This window comes from Ovis canadensis, chromosome 7 (assembly GCF_042477335.2).
Source record: "Ovis canadensis isolate MfBH-ARS-UI-01 breed Bighorn chromosome 7, ARS-UI_OviCan_v2, whole genome shotgun sequence".
NCBI classification, from domain to species: Eukaryota; Metazoa; Chordata; class Mammalia; order Artiodactyla; family Bovidae; genus Ovis; species Ovis canadensis.
In genome coordinates, this window is record NC_091251.1 from 34,309,913 (window position 1) to 34,326,445 (window position 16,533).

The following is a 16,533-nucleotide window of genomic DNA, read 5'->3' on the forward strand; positions in this document are numbered from 1 at the left end:
TTCCAGGCAGTGGTTTTATAGCCCGTTCTTCTTGGTATCCATCCTTTTGCCCTGATGGGGAACATAAGGCTTTCTTCTGGCAGGGAAGACACATCCAGGTACTAGAAAAGAAAACCAGAGACAGGCTTGGGAAGGGAGACAGGAGTTGCTTTTTTATTGACTTGGTCCTGGGTTTTGTAGTAGAGCCCCTTTGGGTTTAAGAGCATTCTGCTGCTTCCTTTTTTCTTCCTGCAACTTCTCCTGCTGTCTGAGCTGCCATGCCTGTAATCCAGCATCCATTTCCTGTGACAGCAGTACAACTCGTCTCTGAAACAGACAGGAAAACAGTGTGGATAACATCTGGGGCTTGAGCTCTGCACCATATATCCTTTCATTCACAGATCAAAGTCAGGTTTCGGCTGGAAAGTGACACCACTGACTGGGGAAGGGGTGGAACAAGGTCCTGGGCTGGCAAGCAGGAGGAAGGAAGCAAAATGGGTGTCTCCCATTGGTTCCTGCCCTAGGAGTGCCCCAGTCTATTCTCCCTTCTCACAGTACGGTTAAAACCTTCAGTGCATAAAACCTCCAAGTGAGCAGTACGTGTCAGCTTAGGTGCCAACTCAGGACAAACTGCAATTTAAATGTTCTCCAGCCAGTTACAGTTTGTCCTGGCTGGAGATCTAGCCACTCACCGCAAACTTTTCCCTTTGGGCTTTTCTTCGAAGCTGGCCTTTCATTGGAGGAGCAGGGCGGCCATCTGCAGATAGAAGTGAAAGGAAAGGCAAGTGTTAAAGCCTACAGTACTCTGGCCAAGTGGCTGTGACAGCAAAAGAGGGAAGAACCAATCTCAAGCTCCTCTCTTCTATTTCATACCCACTGTAGCTTCATTCCCGTAGAAAACTTCCTTCGTCTTCAATGGTGAAGTATGCCAGGACCACCAAGAAGAAACTCCTGGGCATGTTCCTACTCTACTTAACCCTCATTAGCCTAGAATTCAAGGTCCTTTGTGATGCTGAATCTCCTGTTTTATCTTCAGAAACCCTCCACTCAAGCAACTGGATTATTATTCTACTCACCACTGAGTCCTTGCTGAATTCTATCTCACTCCATAATGAAATATCCTCTTTTCCTTTCCTTTCAGCCAAATTCTCATTCTTAAGCCTACCCCTAGCCCTACTTGTCCCAGAATCCCTTCTCTAACCTCTTCAACTCTGTCACTCTCTTCTGAAACAAAGGCATCTCCATCATTTAATATTTATCTATCTGGGGACATTTAAGGGCTATATGCAGGTCAGGAAGCAACAGTTAGAACTGGACATGGAACAACAGACTGGTTCCAAATAGGAAAAGGAGTACGTCAAGGCTGTATATTGTCACACTGCTTATTTAACTTCTATGCAGAGTACATCATGCGAAACGCTGAGCTGGAAGAAGCACAAGCTGGAATCAAGACTGCCGGGAGAAATATCAATAACCTCAGATATGCAGATGATACCACCCTTACGGCAGGAAGTGAAGAGGAACTAAAAAGCCTCTTGATGAAAGTGAAAGAGGAGAGTGAAAAAGTTGGCTTAAAGCTCAACGTTCAGAAAACTAAGATCATGGCACCTGGTCCCATCACTTCATGGGAAATAGATGGGGAAACAGTGGAAACAGTGTTAGACTTTATTTTTTTGGGCTCCAAAATCACTGCAGATGGTGACTGTAGCCATGAAATTAAAAGATGCTTTCTCCTTGGAAGGAAAGTTATGACCAACCTAGATAGCATATTCAAAAGCAGAGACATTACTTTGCCAACTAAGGTCCGTCTAGTCAAGGCTATGGTTTTTCCAGTGGTCATGTATGGATATGAGAGTTGGAATGTGAAAAAAGCTGAGTGCCAAAGAATTGATGCTTTAGAACTGTGGTGCTGGAGGAGACTCTTGAGAGTCCCTTGGACTGCAAGGAGATCCAACCAGTCCATTCTAAAGGCGATCAGTCCTGGGTGTTCATTGGAAGGACTGATGCTAAAGCTGAAACTCCAATACTGGCCACCTCATGCGAAGAGTTGACTCATTGGAAAAGACTCTGATGCTGGGAGGGATTGGGGGCAGGAGGAGAAGGGGACGACCAAGGATGAGATGGCTGGATGGCATCACCAACTCGATGGACATGAGTTTGAGTGAACTCTGGGAGTTGGTGATGGACAAGGAGCCCTGGCATGCTGCCATTCATGGGGTCGCAAAGAGCTGGACACGACTGAGCGACTGAACTGAATTGAACTGAAGGGCTTCCCTGTAGCTCAGACGGTAAAGAATCTGTCTGCAATGCAGGAGACCTGGGTTTGATCTCTGGCTCAGGAAGATCCCCTGGAGAAAGGAATGGCAATCCACTCCAGTATCCTTGCCTGGAGAATCCCATGAACAGAGGAACCTACTACTTGGGGACATTTACTGTACTACTGATTATTTTTAGTCTTATTTAGCTATCTCAAATTCTTCTGGAAAGGGGCAGAGCATTGAAATATTAATTAATCTTTAAAATGTCATGCTTTGTTTTACCAGCTAAGACTTTAAGTTCCTTGGGATCAAGGACTATATCCCTTTTCACTGTAATATAAATAGTGTAGGCATATAATAAAAATCTCATAATCATCTGCTGATTTGCTAGAAAAAAGAAAAATGCAGTATCTTGATCTCAAGTAGTTTATAACGGAGAATAAAAGGATACTTTCTACAAAGAAAGAGAGTGAAAACGCTGCCAAAGTTCGAAGGCAAGACAAATAGATATTATTCATCAAGAAAGGGAACCAATGCTGTGTACATCAGGTGTTTTACATTGGATGTTTCATTTTCTCCTTACAAGAACCACCTGAGATAGGTATCCTTTCACAGAAGTGGAAACTGAGAGATACAATTAAGTAACTTGTCCAAGACCATAATGTTAGCAAGTAGAGAAGCAAGCCTGGATTAAGAATCAACTCTAGGACTTTCCTGGTGGTTCAGTGGTTAAGAATCCGATTTCCAATGCAGGGGACATGCTGTGGGGCAACTAAGCCTGTGCTGTGCCACAACAGGAGCTAAGATCCCACGTGTCTTGAGGCCAAAAAACAAAAAGAAAAAAAACCAAGACATAAAAAAACAGAAACAATACTGTAACAAATTCAATAAAGACTTTAAAAATGGTCCGCGTTAAAAAATTTTTTTAAAAAATCAATTCCAGTCCTTCCAATATTTCAAGAAATCCTAGACTTCCTACAGTAAATAACAACTAGAAAAAATCTTCACCATCCTCCACAGCCACCACATATCTGATTAACCAGGTTTATATCCCTATAAATGGCAACCCTCTCCAGGACTCTTGCCTGGAGAATTCTAAGGACAGAGGAGCCTGGCAGACTAGAGATCGCAAAGAGTGAGACAGGACTGTGTGACTGACTTTCACTATTTTTCTTCATACTCCTATAAACTATACTCCATGCTGTTGAAGGGGGCCTGGTCTCTGCCCAGTTCTAGTCTTGGCTTTGCTATTACCTAGATGTGTGCTCCCAGGCAATTTACTTCTTTAGGCCTCAATTTTCCCACCTCTGAACTGGAGTTCCAGTGGAGTGGGGAATGGCTTCAGCTTTTCTAAGGTCCTTCTTTTTTAGGGCTTTTTTTTTTTTTTTTTAAAGGAAGAAAGTTTTCCCAAAGGGAACCCACCATGCCCTGCCCTCACACTTCTAAGCCTCTGTCAGAGAATCATTTAGGCAGCCTTTCAAAGAGCTCTCCCTGCATTTGGTAACAAACTCTCAACAATGTACTGCTCACACAGAAGGGCAGTTCTTTGTAACTATCTAAAAATTTTATTATTTACTTGGCTGTACCAGGTCTTAGTTGTGGGTGGCCCGCCCCATCTTTAGCTCCTGCAAGCAAACTCTCAGTTGTGGCACGTGGGATTTAGTTCCCCGATCAGATCGAACCCAGGCTCCCTGCATTGGGAGCACGGAGTCCTCGCCACTGAACCACCAGTGAAGTCCCCTTCCTAACTTTGAAAAATCTCACGTCCCTCTTTGACAACACAAAGTCTTGTCTCTCCCCGGTGACCCCCTAAATCAGAATTATTTTCTGCTTATACCCACAAGCCGCGAGGTTCAGTCCAGCTTTCCTTTACACAGGTGTAGTTTAATTCACAAAGTAAACAGCAGGGCTTCTTCCCTCCCAACGCCAAACACAAAGTTCAGTAAGTTGTCCGCTCAGACACACCTCCACTTTGACACTCCTTCCCCCCACTCCCCGCTCCGCTACGTCCAGGGGCGTTCCCGCAGGGTGAAAATCTCCGAAGTGGAGTTAACTGTCAGATCAGCGCTCACCCGCGTACGACCAGTCTGGGAGCTCCGTAAGGGGGCCGTAGCCGGAGGGGTTGGCAGCAAGGCCCTGCCTGGATGGAGAAAAACAGTTCGGTGAGGACTCAGGCCAACTTCTGGCCCCCCAGTTTCTTCCAGACGGGCACTCACCGGAGTCGCCACTGGCTGCCTGCCCGAGCCGCGGCGCCGCAGTGCAACCTCCGGACACCTGCTGGGAAAACGGGGCAGAGCTGGGAGAGAGGCCGCGCAGCCAGCCCAGGGATCCGCGGCCCGCCCTGGCAAACTCCGGAGCCCACCGACCTCACACCCACTTACTAGAGAGCAGCATACCCAAAGCAGCCATGCTGAGGCGCAGGAGCCGGAAGTGGGCGTGGCCTCGTTGGCCACGTGCGACGCTGCGCAGGAAGCAGGAAGTCGCCATCTTGAATCTAGTTTTCAAACACGGGCCCCGCCATCTTGGCTCATCGTACGGAAGAGACGGGCAAAACTGCTTCCAGGGTGTGTTGGGGGAGAGCGGTTGTTCTAAGTATGTGTTCTTAGTGTTGGGTACGACTTTGTCGAAGTCGCGTCCTCTCAAACGAAACCATTCTGAACTGTTTTCCCACAGCCTTTATCTCCTCGCTGCGGTCACTAATCCATTGAAATTTATTTCAGTTGAGTAACATCCACGTAACCTCTTTCTGTCTTGTAGCATCACTGTAACATGTTTTCCTCAGCCGGAGTGAAATCTACAGTGTAGGGTTTCAGTTTTCACTCATTTATCAAAGTTGAAGAGCTTACATGTGAAGAGCACTGTAGTCAGTGTGGAGAGCAAAGCAAAGGTCCCTATTCGGATACAGCGCCAAGTCTAGAGAAAGAGAGAGGACAGTAATCATACACATTCCAGTAATATTATAGCTGAGATGAGTACTGGGAAGGGAAGTAGGTGTTGCTTGTAAGCATATGAAAACTTGATCTGGAGTATAGTGTCAAAGAAGGCTTTCTAGAGGAAGCTGAATTGGCACTAAGCTCTGATTCCATTTTTATAAAGCTACCACCGCACATTGTGTAATACCCATGCAAAAGCTTTGTGAGGCAGGTACTAGTAAGTGGCAAACCCAGATCCCGTGGTTTCTTCCCTCTTTCTTTAGTTTAAATCACTTACAGACACACTTTTATTGTGCTTTGCAAGTACTGCATTTCGTACAAACTGAAGGTTTGTAGCAACATTGCATAGAACATCTTATAACTGCCAGATTTTTCAAAGAGCGTTCATTCACTTCGTGCCTCTGTGTCATGTTTTGGTAATTCTTGAAGTATTTCAAGCTTTGGCATTACTGTTAAGGGAACTGTGACCAGTGATCTTTAATGTTACACTTGTAATGTGTTTTGACATTTTTTAGCACTTTTTCAATTAAAGTGTTTTTTTTTTTTTTAAAAGACATAATGATAGGGAGAGAGTGATGGACGGAGAAGCCTGGAGTGCTGTATGTAGTTCATGGAGTTGCAACGAGTCGGACACGACTGAACAATAACAACAAACGCTAGTCACACTTAATAGACCATAATGTAGTGTAAATGTAATGTTACATGTCCTGGGAGACTGAGAAATTCATGTCATTCTCTTTATTGTGGTATTTCTTTTATTATGGTGGTCTGAACCTGAACTATCTTGAGGTATGCCTGTACTTACCCTGGGGAAGTAATTTATCTTTAATTTCTTCATTGACAAAAAAGCTGAATATATCACATTTATGAAAACATTTTTAAAATGATAACGTAAGTGAAAGTGCTATAAAAATGGTGAAGCTTTTACAGAAGTGTCCATTACTCTTGTGCTAGGCTAGACACTTAAATACATGCTGACTGGGGAAACCTGAGGGAGTGGTGTAATGGTCTATCTGGAAGTTTATCATTTCCTTCTGCAAGACTGGGAAGTTTTTCCACAGGAGGTGGCTGTGAACTGCACTTTGAAAGAGGGGAAGGGTGGATCCTGGTTTAAGAAACAAAAGGCAGCTGTTTGGATAACAATAAGAATGGTATAGGGAGGGCTGAACTAGAAAAAAGGATGAGAATAAAATAACCTTGGCTATAAGCCAATGGATGGACCCAAAAACTTAGCAAGGGAAGTAAGAAAATAGAGTACCACTACCATTTTACATTTGTACACTTAATTTTCAGTTATCAAAACTTCTGTATAAATGATATAAGCACTTCTATTTAAAATTTCATAATAAACCTATAAAGTAGAGAATACAGATCAGGAAGCAGTCACTATGGAGATTGCTTGTAATTTTCAGAGATCAGGAAACTGAACCAAAACGTGGCTGTGGATTTATTTTACAGTTGCAACAATGACGGAGTAACACCTTTCCCAAGCCACCCTCCATGTGTCTTTGGCTGGTTCTGAGAGGCAGCTGAGGCAGACAGCACTGAAATCCCATTACATAGTTTACAGTTGGAGAATCAAGTAGTAGAAACCAAGGGCTAGAAAAATAAAGTTGGTGTTAACATTCAAGATTCATAGGAAAGCAGGCTGGTACTACCATCAACACTATATAAAGAAGTTAAACCAGCCTAACTCATACACTATGGGTATAAAATCATAGAAAAGGTCACATGCATTAAGGTGAACTGATAATGTAGATGATAATTTCTCCAAAGACATACGGATAGCTAATAAACACATGAAGAGATGCTCACCATCACTCACTAGAGAAATGCAAATCAAAACTACAATGATAAATCATCTCACACTAGACAGAATTGCCATAATCAAAAAATCCACAAACAATAAGTCCTGGAGAGTGTGTGAAGAAAAGGGAACCCTCCTGCACTGCTGATGGGAATATAAATTAATATAGTCACTATGGAAGACAGTATGGAAGTGCCTTAAAAAACTAGGAGTAAAACCACCATACGACCCAGCAATACCACTTCTAGGTACGTACCCTGAAGAAACCAAAACTGAAAAAGACACATGTACCCCAATGTTCGTTGCTGCACTATTTACAACAGCTAAGACATGGAAACAACCTAGATGTCCTTCGACAGATGAATGGATAAAGAAGTTGTGGTACATATACACAATGGAATATCACTCAGCCATTAAAAGGAGCACATTTGAGTCAGGTCTAATGAGGTGGATGAACCTAGAACCTATTATACAGAGTGAAGTAGGTCAGAAAGAGAAAAATATCATATATTAACACATATATATGACTTCTAGATGGATGGTACTGATGAAATGTCTCAGAGCAGCAACGGAGACACAGACATAGAGAACAGACTTATGGACAAGGGTGGGGGAAAAGAGGGAGAAGGTGAGATGAATAGAGTAGTATGGAAGAATATACACTAACAGGTGTAACTAGAAAGCCAGTGGGAATTTGTTGTATGGCTCAGGGAACTCAGACTGGGGCTCTGTAACAACCTAGAGGGGTGGGAATGGGCAGGAGGTGGGAGAGAGATTCAAGAGCGAGGGGGGCATATGTACACCTATGGTTAATTCATGTTAATGTATGACATAAATCAAATTGTAAAGAAATCACCAGAGATAAATAAATGTTAGAAAAAAATGTAGACAGTATGAACTCCACATGCAAAAGTGAACACATGTACTAGTTTAATAGCTGAGGGAGTCGAGGAGCCAGGGCAGGAGGATTTCAGGGCAGGATGGGAAGCTAAATCTGAAAAACTGGGGAATGTGGGAGGGGAAAGGTCTTTGGAAGGAAGATAAGTTCAGCCTTTGACGTGGTTAGAGTGATGTGGCAGGGGGATAATCTGTGGGTTGTAAATAGCAGGAAATAGGTGTTAGGATTTTGAGAGAGAGAGAAAGAGAACTCTAGGTGCTGACAGCTAACATCAGCAGCATTCTCAGGGACCTTATGGAACACTGTTGCGGGGGTGGGGGAGGGGTTTGGCACTTGGACAGCACTCCTCAGTGACTTCAACCAGGCTCTAAGCCACAGGAAAGCGGCTTCATCATCCCCTAACTCAAAGTCTTTCAACCTCTGGACTTCATCTGACAAAAGCTGGAGGTAACAATGGTGAGAAATATCAGGAATTTGAGCTTCATGTCTTTCCCCTTAAAGTCCTTTGCCTCTCAAGGCCGTCACACCATGGCCTGTATTTGGCATTAACATTTTGTTTAACCACTGATGTTTTTATCGAACACGTTTATTCGTTTATTCAAATATCGTTCTGTCAGGTCTGTATACAGTAATTTCTGTACAAGTGCACTGAGAATTTTGGTTCTTTTTAAACTGTTGTGATGAATAATGATGACTTTGGAGAAAAAACATAAGTAAGGCTGACTCTGGGTGGCTAATTCCACCTCATTTTGCAACCTCTTCCCCTTTCAGCATTCGGTGACTAAATTCTAAGACTGAAGAAGAGCGAACTATTTAGGAAGTTTCTTGTTTCACACTCCTTCTTAGGACAGCTCAAGAAAGATCTAAATCACTGTCACTCTCTACAAGAACTGTGGGAACTGACGGTCATAAACCACCCACTCACACAAGACGTAGCTCTGCATATTATTTCCTTATTGCTTATTTGATTTATTGTAACATATTCCTTTTCTTTTGCCATGGCTGTTAACTCCTTGCTCATTCAGTATAGGCTAAATTGTGTGTTGAAGCCCCAGCTTCAACATGGGTAAATTATAACCTCAGGGCTACACTTTTTTTTCCTTACCTTGTCCCTGGGAAGTCTCTTAAACTATGTGCTTTTCCATCAGACAGGTCTTGAAGGTGGGTGGTTCGCTATGAATCTCGGCAGCGAATCTTTGGCTTTAAAATATGCCAAAGCTGGACTGTCCATAAGGTATACAAAAGGAAATTGTATTATTTACAAGTCATCTTTTAGTTTTAATACGTGGTGAAACATTTCTAGATTCCTTTCCTTGAATTAGCCCAGCAACTCCCTCTTTTATTGGGTCCAAGAAAGGTGCGGTGGGGACTCCAGCCTCTGCTCGGACATCTTTGGTTACGTGCTGCCTCCTGGCGGCGGCTCTACGGCCTGACACCTTCCAGCCGGGTGGAGACCACTTGCTTTAATTTGGGATCTCGAAGCTGACGCAACAGCTTCCCCGAGGGGGCGGAGAGTTGAGTCGCCCTTCCGGGAGACCCCCTCCCCTGGCTCCTAGGGGGAACGTCTCCCTCCCCTCCCCCACGGGGCTTTGCGGTCCAGAGTCCCTCCGGACTTTCAGCCGAGAACGCCTCGGGGCTGGAGGCAGGGTTGCCAGGGTTTGGGGCCCTCGCCCAGACCCTCCTCGGGCCCAAGAGCTCGAGCTGGATTGGGAGGGAGGGAAGAGGAAGCTGAACGCTCGTGGGGCGGAGGACGCCTCTAAGGGTATCCGCGGTCATTTTCATTTCCCAAGGGCAGCGCAGCTCTGGCTGAGCGAGGACAGGGCAGGGGAGCGGGTTGCGAGGCCTCTCGGTTCCCAACCTTTGCGATCTTCGACTACACCCACCACAATCCCTCCCACCCCACCCCCCACAATCCCTCCCACCCCACCCCCCACTCCCCATCCCCCCCATCCTCTTCTAGCGCCTCCTGCAGCCCGGGGAGGGGCGGGGGCTGCTTGGCCAGGTGGAGGGAACCAAGGGGTCCAGGTGAGGTGAGGCCCTGGTGCCCCAGCGCAGAGCCCGCCTCGGCCTCCGCAGCCAGATCTGGGCATCGGGTGCTAACCGAGCTCTCCAGAGGGCTGTGGGGACGGGCGGTGGCTGGGTCGGGGTTGGGAAGGCGAGACCTTGGGGCTGCAGACACGGAACCGTGGGCCGAAAGAGGGAAGTAACGGGCAACGACGGGGACGACGTCAAGGGGCGGGGCCGGCGAGCGAGGCTGGGGGCAGAGTGGGAGACCCGGGCAAAGGTGAGCGCGGCGCGCCGGCCCGGCGGGGGCGGAGCGGGGGAGGGGGAGGGGCGCGGGGCGCGGCGGGGGCGGGTCTGGGGAAAGAGTTCCCGCTGAAGGGTTTGTGGTTCCACTCTGCTGGAACCCACCTGCATCTGCGTGAACCTGAGCACTCGCCTCACTCCGCCTTCGTCCCCTCTGCCCTTTCACCGCTTCGCTGACGTCGCGCCTTGTTCTCGCCGCGCCCAGACCCGCCACCTGAGCTGGGTGTGGGACAGCAGCACAGAGCTTCCGATCGATCGGGAAGGCGCGTTAATGAGGTGCTTTTTGTTTTTGTTTTCCCATTGATGAAACAGAAAGTCCCTTTCAAATCATTCTAGGCCTTCCAGTAAAACTGAGAAAACTATACTTTTTCCTTCCCTTCAACCCATTACTATCAAAAAGAGTAGATACCTTTCAAAGTTGCTTGGGAGCCAGGCCAGCAGCAGCATAGAAGGGCCTGAAGAGCAAGTGCAAGACATTCCCGGAGCTCAACTTGGAAACCAGTCTAGGAAGAAAGGCATTATTCATCCAGTTATTCTTCCAGCAAACCCTTCTTTGACTGTCCACAGGGACCCTGCGCTGGGGGTACCGGTGAATGAAGAAGCTCTGGTGGGGCTGCGTGCTAGTGGGGGAAGTGACAACAGACAAACCCCAGGTGGTAGCCAGTGCCTTTGAAGAAAAGTCAGGCATGGTGAAGGGGATGGAGATTGGCTGAAGGAAGAAGTTACCCCTTCTGAGACTCCTCAGGGAAGGTCTCTTGAGAGTGGTGTTTAAGCACAGACCTGAATGGAATGAGTGAGAGAAGGAGCAATATCATGGGGAAGAATGTTCCAGGCCAAGGGAACAGCAAATGCAGACGCCTTGAGATGTCAGGGCTTGTGTAGCAACAGCAAGGGGGGGTCAGCGTGGCTGGAGTGAGGGGTAGTGGAGGTAGGGGCCAGTGCCAACAGGGGCAGCCTTAGGACTGTCTTCCTAGGATTTCCCTCATTTACAACTTGGACCTGAGTCCAGGGTGGGATTAAGGGGCAGGCCAGCTGGGCAAGCAGGCTGGGTCTAAAAGGGCACTAAATTATCCTGGAGTAATTCAGACTTTTGGAGCCAATGAGCTCTGATTTCTGTCTGTTGGTGCACTGTAAGTTGGCTCCCTTCCACTGACAGAATCCTTGACGACTGCTTACCTAGACCACCTGTCTCTAGACTAATTGTGCAACATGCAGGCACAGGTGTTAATACAAGCTGCCTAAAGGCAGTGACCACAGCTGGAATTCGGAAAATGCTGCACCTCGCTGTGAAGTGCCACTCCCTGAGACTTGTGCTATTGTCTACATTCAGAATCATTTGATATGCCCACCAAGAAACTGCCTGCTTCAGAAAACTGCATGTAATGAATTCATGCCTTAAACTCTACTCTTGAAAGAATGAGACTTCCAATTTTTATTCCGTCGGTATTCCCCCACTTCTGCTAAGCAAACATTCAACAGATATTTAAATAATCTTGGTTTGAGGGGGTGCCAACTCATTAGATTGCCCAGGGTGCCAGGGCTTGCTCTGGTCCACTTGCCTGGCTCTTACCTGGGTTGCCACGCATCACCTGAACCGGTTGGGGACCTGAGGTGTGAATAAATTTGCTTAGTGTTTGGGTACGCATGTGGCCGTGCCCCCTACAACTGGCCTTCCTTGGCACCTGTTGCCTTATATAGGGATTGAAGTGGCTGAGGCTTTTGAGATGGGAGCACAGAGTTCTAATGCCCTAACCGTGGATCTTGTGCCCTGCACAGGAGCACGGATAGTATGTGAGTGGGAGTTGAGCAGGGAATGGAATGAGGGGCTACGGGAAAAGGGCATCAAGGGGCTTCCCTTGTGGCTCAGTGGTAAAGAATCCACCTGCAGTGCAGGAGACACAGGAGACATGGGTTTGATTCCTGGACTGGGAACATCCTCTGGAGGAGGGCATGGCAACCCTCTCCAGTATTCTTGCTTGGAGAATCCAATAGACAGAGGAGCCTGGTGGACTACAGTCCACGGGGTCACAAAGAGTCTGAAGCCACTGAGCATGCACGCATGCAAAGGGCATCAAGAGAGTACCCTAGGTCACTGGGAGAACTTAAGAACTGAGTAAATGTAGGACAACCAGGTACTTCAGGGACCGAGGCAGGTGGGGGGAGGGACTGAGGCTCTGAGTGGAAAAGGTGCCTGGAGGCAGGCAGCCGTTGCGGTCCTCAGGGTCTGAACAGGCAGTCCCAGCTTCAACTCTTTCCCTGGCTCCTCCCCACTGCCGGCCAGAGTCACACATGTGTTTTCCTGTTTTCCGTTTCGGTCCCCGGAGTCACCCTCTGCCTTTTCTGCTCCTCAGAGTCAACAGTTACTGGAGCTTGAGCCTTACCCCTTGTTCCCTTTCCCAGCACTGGCCCCTCTTCCAGAGTGCTGGTAGCTCCTCCTTGCACTTGCCCAAAGGTCTCAGACAGGTAAGTGATGGGCTGGGAGGGACAATGGGCAAGAGGGAAGGTGCATACCAGAGGAGAATGGAGTGAGTCCTGAAAATTGCTTGTTTCCTAGCCTCAGCCCTCCCCAGTCTCAGCCCTCTGCCCTGAGACTTCAGCCCTATGTTAGTGGAAGCCATGGTCATTGAAGTAAATACTTTCTTGCTTGTTGCACTTTTTTTTGTTTTTTAAGGGACTATTGTAGTGAAATACAGAAAAACAAATGGAGAACTGGGGAGGGAGGAGCTGAGCTTCCAGCTTGGGGAGATGGGGGGAATTCAGCTGTAGCAGAGTGTGTCTGTTTTCTGTTTCTATTGTTTGGGGAGCCAGCCCAGTCCGGCTGGAGCTAGGATGGCAGGAGAGAAAGTACCTGGGGGCGAAAGTACCTTCTCACCTTAGAGAGAAAGTATCTGGGGGAGAAAGTACCTTCTCACCTTAACAACCTGAGCTTGACTGAAGAACTGTATGCTGGTTCCTGGAGGAAGTGTGTTTCGGTTTTGCCATTCACGGGAGGCGTCAGGGCAAGGGGCTTCACTGGCTGCTGTGCCTGGCACTGCCTGCTTTGAACCCTGCTTCTTGTGTTCCCTGAACCCCTGAATCTGAAACTTCTTCTGTTGGATGAATGTGTTGTCCTGGAATCTCCACTAGGTCCTCAGAGATGCATGCACCTCAGGAATACTGGTTATCTCCTGAGGTTCTAGACCCTGCAAGATTCTCTTGAAAAGCCTGGGGTAAGAACAGTTCAGGGCAGGTCATGCTGGTCCCAGGGTGCCTGAATGGTTGGAGGCATTACCCTGAGAGCTGGGGTCTTAGGAAGGAATGTGAACCACCAAGGATGTGCCTTCCTGCCCACAGAGCTGGTGCTGGGCAGTAGTTGAGAAAAGATGGGGCATCTTTTCTCTTAAGTCAGCCTCCTCTGTGGAGTTTGAGCAGGTTTATTGAAGAGTAGGCTAAGAAGAGGATTCTCCTCTTATAGATATAGCATTTCCTGGTGAGACCACTAGGGTGTGCTGTTTGCTGGAATGTGAGTTTCACCCCCAGTGGGTGATGAAGATTTCACTTTTCAGGTAGGACCAACCAGGAACTAATCCCTGCACACGTCTCTCCCCACTTACTGTCGCAGTTTCGTCTTCCCTCGTCTCCTTCATCCCTTTCCACTATGTCCCATTAGGACACATGCCCATCCTTGGTGCCAGGGAATTTGATCTTAAAAAGCCTGGCATGATGATGTGTTTCCGTGTGTTTTGTTTGCTTTAGAAGTCGGCACCCTAATAGCAGCACTGCCAGGAGGACTTGTAATTGCCACTCATCCCTGCAAAGGGATGAGAAAAGGAAGAAGCAATTAGGAAGGAGATGGACAGGCTTTGTTGGAGTCTTTAGCCTGGACTTCAGGCTGAAGGATGGCAGAGACTTTCTTTTATTCTAATCACATCCTTCTGTAGATAATTCATTAGGGAGCCATCTAAAGTGCTTTCTTGCCTAGGAGGAGGGCTAGAGACTGGGCAGGTCAGAGTGGGTGGGGAGGCTGAAGAAACAGAGCTTGGGTTGTGTTGGCTAGCCTGCCCACCTACCTTGCTACTTTGGCATCCTGGGAAGTGACTTAGTGTCTGCCTTATGGGCTGCTGGAGGAATTAAATGAGATAAGGCATGTAGATGTTTAGCAGTGTTTCTGGCTTAGGTAAGTGCTCAATAAATGACAGTTACGGCAATCTACTCCAGTACTATTGCCTGGAAAATCCCATGGACAGAGGAGTCTGGTAGGCTACAGTCCATGGGGTCGCAAAGAGTCGGACACTGAGCGACTTCACTTTCACTTTCACTGTTATAGAAGCATTTAGCGGGGAGCTGGGAGAAAAGGACAGTCTTCTGGATGGATTTCAAGATGTCTTTGTGAGGGTGGCTTGGGAGACACGTGATCTCTGGGGAGGCTAACAGCAGAATCAGCTTCCTGGGGAAAAAAAAAGTTTAAAGGACTAGATTGGGGGGAGGTAGGGTGGAGATAAGGCCCCCTGGGGCTTTTTAGATCTTAGTTCTCTGATAATTAAATAAGGAAAGAGGCTGTGAAAGGTCATGAGAAGGGATAGAAAGACAGTTGCATTTCAAAATGAACACATTTCTATTCGTAAAAGAAACCAGGAATACCAAATTTATTTTAAGTAGCCTGTAAAAAGGGCGTGGCTCAGAGGTTAAAGCGTCTGCCTAAGAAACAGAATTTTTGCTTTCCCTCAAATGCTCAACTTCCTCTGTTTTGGACCTCTCCAGTATAGCTCTGGAGAGGTTCTTTCCAGAATAAAATTCTGGAAATAAAAATTCTTTCCCCATATTTTAAGGAAATTGGAGTAAACTTGTATTTGGGGAAGGTGTTTGTAGGAATTTATGCAGAGATCCTGGTATATTTTCTCAAGGATGAAAGGACATGCGAGTGGGCCACAGATATAGTCAGAGGTTCGAGTCTCATATTTTGATCTTGGGAGCAGCCTGGGCTCAGCCCTCCGGTCGTGGCACAGATTCCGGGCAGCCACTGTCACTGTTTGTGGGGAAGTGTGCAGAGTTCTCTTAGGACATTCGATCACGAGTTGGACTGTACTTACACTTCTCTAATCTGCATGTGAACAAACCTCTGTTCACAATGTGCCGCCTTCCTGCCTTTCTTGTGGGGGGTGAGAGAAGTTGGGCTAAGGTGGGGCCTGGGGGACCAGGAGAGAGGGCTGTGCCTTCTTTCTTAGCGCAGCCCTGTCCTCAGCTGATTTGCTCGGAGTTGGGGGGGAACTTCCCTGGGGTTGCAGAAACTGCACTCAGCTGACCATCAGTCCTTTCTTCTGGGCCCCCAGTCCTGGAGCAGAGCTGACAAAGGAGATTCCTGAGAGAGCGCCTTCTTATCACAGAAACTGCTGAGCCAAGAGCTCCTAGCCTTCCTCTTCTAGATGTGAAAGGCCAGCGAACCTTGGACCCAGACAGTTGCTTAACACCCCTCTCTCTTCGTCCCTCCTCCCTTCTTGACTTCTTGATTTGACTTAAATCCACAAGCATTTGCCCAGCCTTTCCTTTCACTGGAACGCAGGAGGGATCAGACCACAGCTCCCAGAGGCTGGTCTCTGTGTGGCTGGCTGCTGCCGGGGCCCTGCTTCCTTCAGGGCTGGGGAGTGAGTGTGCTTCCCTGCTTCTGCTCAGCCCTCCTCATCTTGCCCAGTCTCCCTTCACTGCTCTGCCGTGTCCAGTCGCCTCCTTTCCTGAGAGCCTCTAGCCCTAGGATCTATCCACTTGCTTGGCCAGCCTGGCCTGTCTTCCTCCTAGCTTTTGCTGCTCTGAGATGCCTGGCATTTGCTACCCCTTCAGCTGTTTCCTTGCCTCGGCTTTGGTGTTGTCTCTGCAGCAGCAACACCTGGGTGGGGAGTGGTCATCAGCAGCCTCTAGTTGTCTCTAGTTGGGCTGTACATTTGGAGCATCGATTTCTCATCCGTACTTTTTTTGGGTGATGCAACTATGCAGAGTTTTGATGGCTAGAGGCCTGCAGTACTAGGGGTTGTGTTATCTGGGAAAGGAAAAGCATGGAAAAGAGAAGGGCCTGTCTTCTTTCTGGACGGGGCTGGGCTGCTTGGGCTTTGCTGGGACTGAAGAGTTCAGCTGACGGTTGTTAAGGGATGCTCCCTGGGCAGGGGCATGGCTGTGAGTTTCCAGAGAAAGAGATCTCTGAAGCCTTTAGGTTTGCCAGAGCCAGGGTCCTTGGGTGAAAAGGGCAGTGTTGTGTTGAGAACCCACAGGTTTGCTGCTTGCAAGTTTGGTTTCCAAGGTTGCATCTCATCACGTGAGAGATGAGGCTGAAATTGGAGGGAAGACAGATTTTTAGGGGGTAAGGCTGAAACACAGGCTGAC

General features: G+C 47.6%; 2 protein-coding genes and 1 long non-coding RNA gene across 21 annotated transcripts in view; 2 read left to right on the plus strand and 1 right to left on the minus strand.

Moving 5' to 3' along the window:
- Nucleotides 1-126: 126 nt before the first annotated feature.
- MRPL52 (mitochondrial ribosomal protein L52) lies at nt 127-10,439 on the minus strand. 12 transcript variants are annotated; one of them, XM_069595793.1, is made up of 7 exons: nt 10,288-10,439; nt 8,981-9,098; nt 4,634-5,150; nt 4,454-4,514; nt 4,310-4,377; nt 672-736; nt 127-306 (listed from the first exon to the last, which is right to left on the minus strand). In XM_069595793.1, the coding sequence occupies exons 3-7, from the start codon at nt 4,722-4,724 to the stop codon at nt 154-156; spliced, it is 438 nt and encodes a 145-aa protein (XP_069451894.1). In that variant the 5' UTR covers nt 4,725-5,150; nt 8,981-9,098; nt 10,288-10,439; the 3' UTR covers nt 127-153. The 12 variants fall into 12 exon arrangements, with proteins under 12 accessions (XP_069451894.1, XP_069451897.1, XP_069451893.1 ...); XM_069595796.1 differs by having other exon boundaries at nt 4,454-4,511; nt 10,288-10,438; XM_069595792.1 differs by having other exon boundaries at nt 4,454-4,511; nt 4,619-5,150; nt 10,288-10,376.
- LOC138443426 (uncharacterized) lies at nt 4,296-6,102 on the plus strand. The gene is made up of 2 exons (XR_011258137.1): nt 4,296-4,801; nt 5,724-6,102. It is a non-coding gene; the product is annotated as an uncharacterized lncRNA (long non-coding RNA).
- Nucleotides 9,336-16,533, plus strand: part of SLC7A7 (solute carrier family 7 member 7) — a 34,424-nt gene continuing 27,226 nt past the window's right edge. The window contains exons 1-3 of one of the 8 annotated variants that reach the window (XM_069595781.1): nt 9,336-10,159; nt 10,388-10,458; nt 12,534-12,645. The gene's annotated coding sequence lies outside the window, so the exon portion shown is untranslated. Of the gene's footprint in view, nt 10,160-10,183; nt 10,459-12,533; nt 12,646-15,506; nt 16,511-16,533 lie in introns of those variants that run through there. The other 7 variants (XM_069595780.1, XM_069595783.1, XM_069595779.1 and 4 more) reach the window with 7 other exon arrangements.